This window comes from Pygoscelis adeliae, unplaced genomic scaffold (assembly GCF_000699105.1).
Source record: "Pygoscelis adeliae isolate BGI_AS28 unplaced genomic scaffold, ASM69910v1 Scaffold794, whole genome shotgun sequence".
Taxonomy (NCBI): Eukaryota; Metazoa; Chordata; class Aves; order Sphenisciformes; family Spheniscidae; genus Pygoscelis; species Pygoscelis adeliae.
Window position 1 is genome coordinate 32,506 of NW_008824611.1, and position 1,141 is coordinate 33,646.

At 55.6% G+C, this 1,141-nt stretch overlaps 1 protein-coding gene across 1 annotated transcript in view; it reads right to left on the minus strand.

Annotated features, from left to right (window-relative positions):
* The window catches only part of LOC103915525 (claw keratin-like), a 321-nt gene extending 130 nt beyond the window's left edge, over positions 1-191 (minus strand). Inside the window, exon 1 of the mRNA XM_009322359.1 lies at positions 3-191. Within this exon, the coding sequence (XP_009320634.1) occupies positions 3-191 (189 nt within the window). The remainder of the gene's footprint in view (positions 1-2) is intronic.
* Positions 192-1,141: the final 950 nt, after the last annotated feature.

The window sequence follows — 1,141 nt, forward strand, 5'->3', positions numbered from 1 at the left end:
GCCGAGCCAACAATGCTGTACTGCGGGAAGGAGCTGAGGATGGGCCCGGGGAAGGTGACCACCGAGGCCGGGGGCTGGATCACCACCGTGGAGTCGGGGCACTGCCGCACGCAGGGCTCGTTGGTGCTGTCAGCCAGTGGGGCCGGGGTGGCCACCCCACAGGAAGGGACGCACAGGCTGGAGCAGGACATCCTTCAGTTCAGGAGGTGAAGCTGCAAGACAAGGCAGAGCTCTGGCTCAGTGCAAGGCCTGATCCCAAATCCCTCCTGGCTCTCTTGCACTTGGAACCTGTGTCCCAGGACATGCTCTGGATGACCTCAGGCAGTCAGAGCAAAAACACGTTCCAGAGTTGAAATGCTGGTTTAGACCCCTTGCTCCCCTCGTGCTCCCTGGTTCTTACTCGCCCATGGGAGTGAGGAAAAACTCCCTCATCCAAAGCAGATGGAAAATCACCGAGCTCCCAAAGGACTTGAGTCCATTGGTAAACTCAGGGCATTGTACCTACAAGTTTAATTTTCCATCCTTTCCATAGCTCTGAAACAGTCCCATCACATCCTAACTGTGCACTACGAAAGAGTGGTGGAGCCCAGAGCAAAAGATACCTTGAGAAAGCCACGGCTGAGGAAGGAAAGATGGACGTAAGGCTTGGACTTACCACCGCGATCAGGAGAGTCAAGTGGAGGAAGCTGGATAAAGGGCTGCAAAGCCCTCCGCTCTTTTATACATGTCCCAGACTGCCCGGGGCATTGACCAAGGGGGCGGTTGCAAAAACCCCAGTTAATTATGAAATCAAGCAGACAAGCTTCATGACACAGATAGCGATGCGAGATGATTATATGCCTCCTCACTGGGGACACTGGCGTGCAAATGTGCCCTGGAGAAGAAAGAGCTGATGGGAGGGACAGACCATGACACATCATTGCATGAAAGACAAGGTGCTGCTGTAGCTGAACGTGCGGCACCAATAAACCCTGATCTGTCCCTAATCCCTCACTCTGCTTACATGGAAGAATCCTGAGCATCTCGCAGAAGATTGCTGTGCCCAACCACGCCGTGCTCAGCAGCAGTCCAGCCACGCACTCAGAGCCAGCACTGCCCAGCATGCCTGTGCCCATGGGGAGCGTGGGCACGTGCAGCCGCG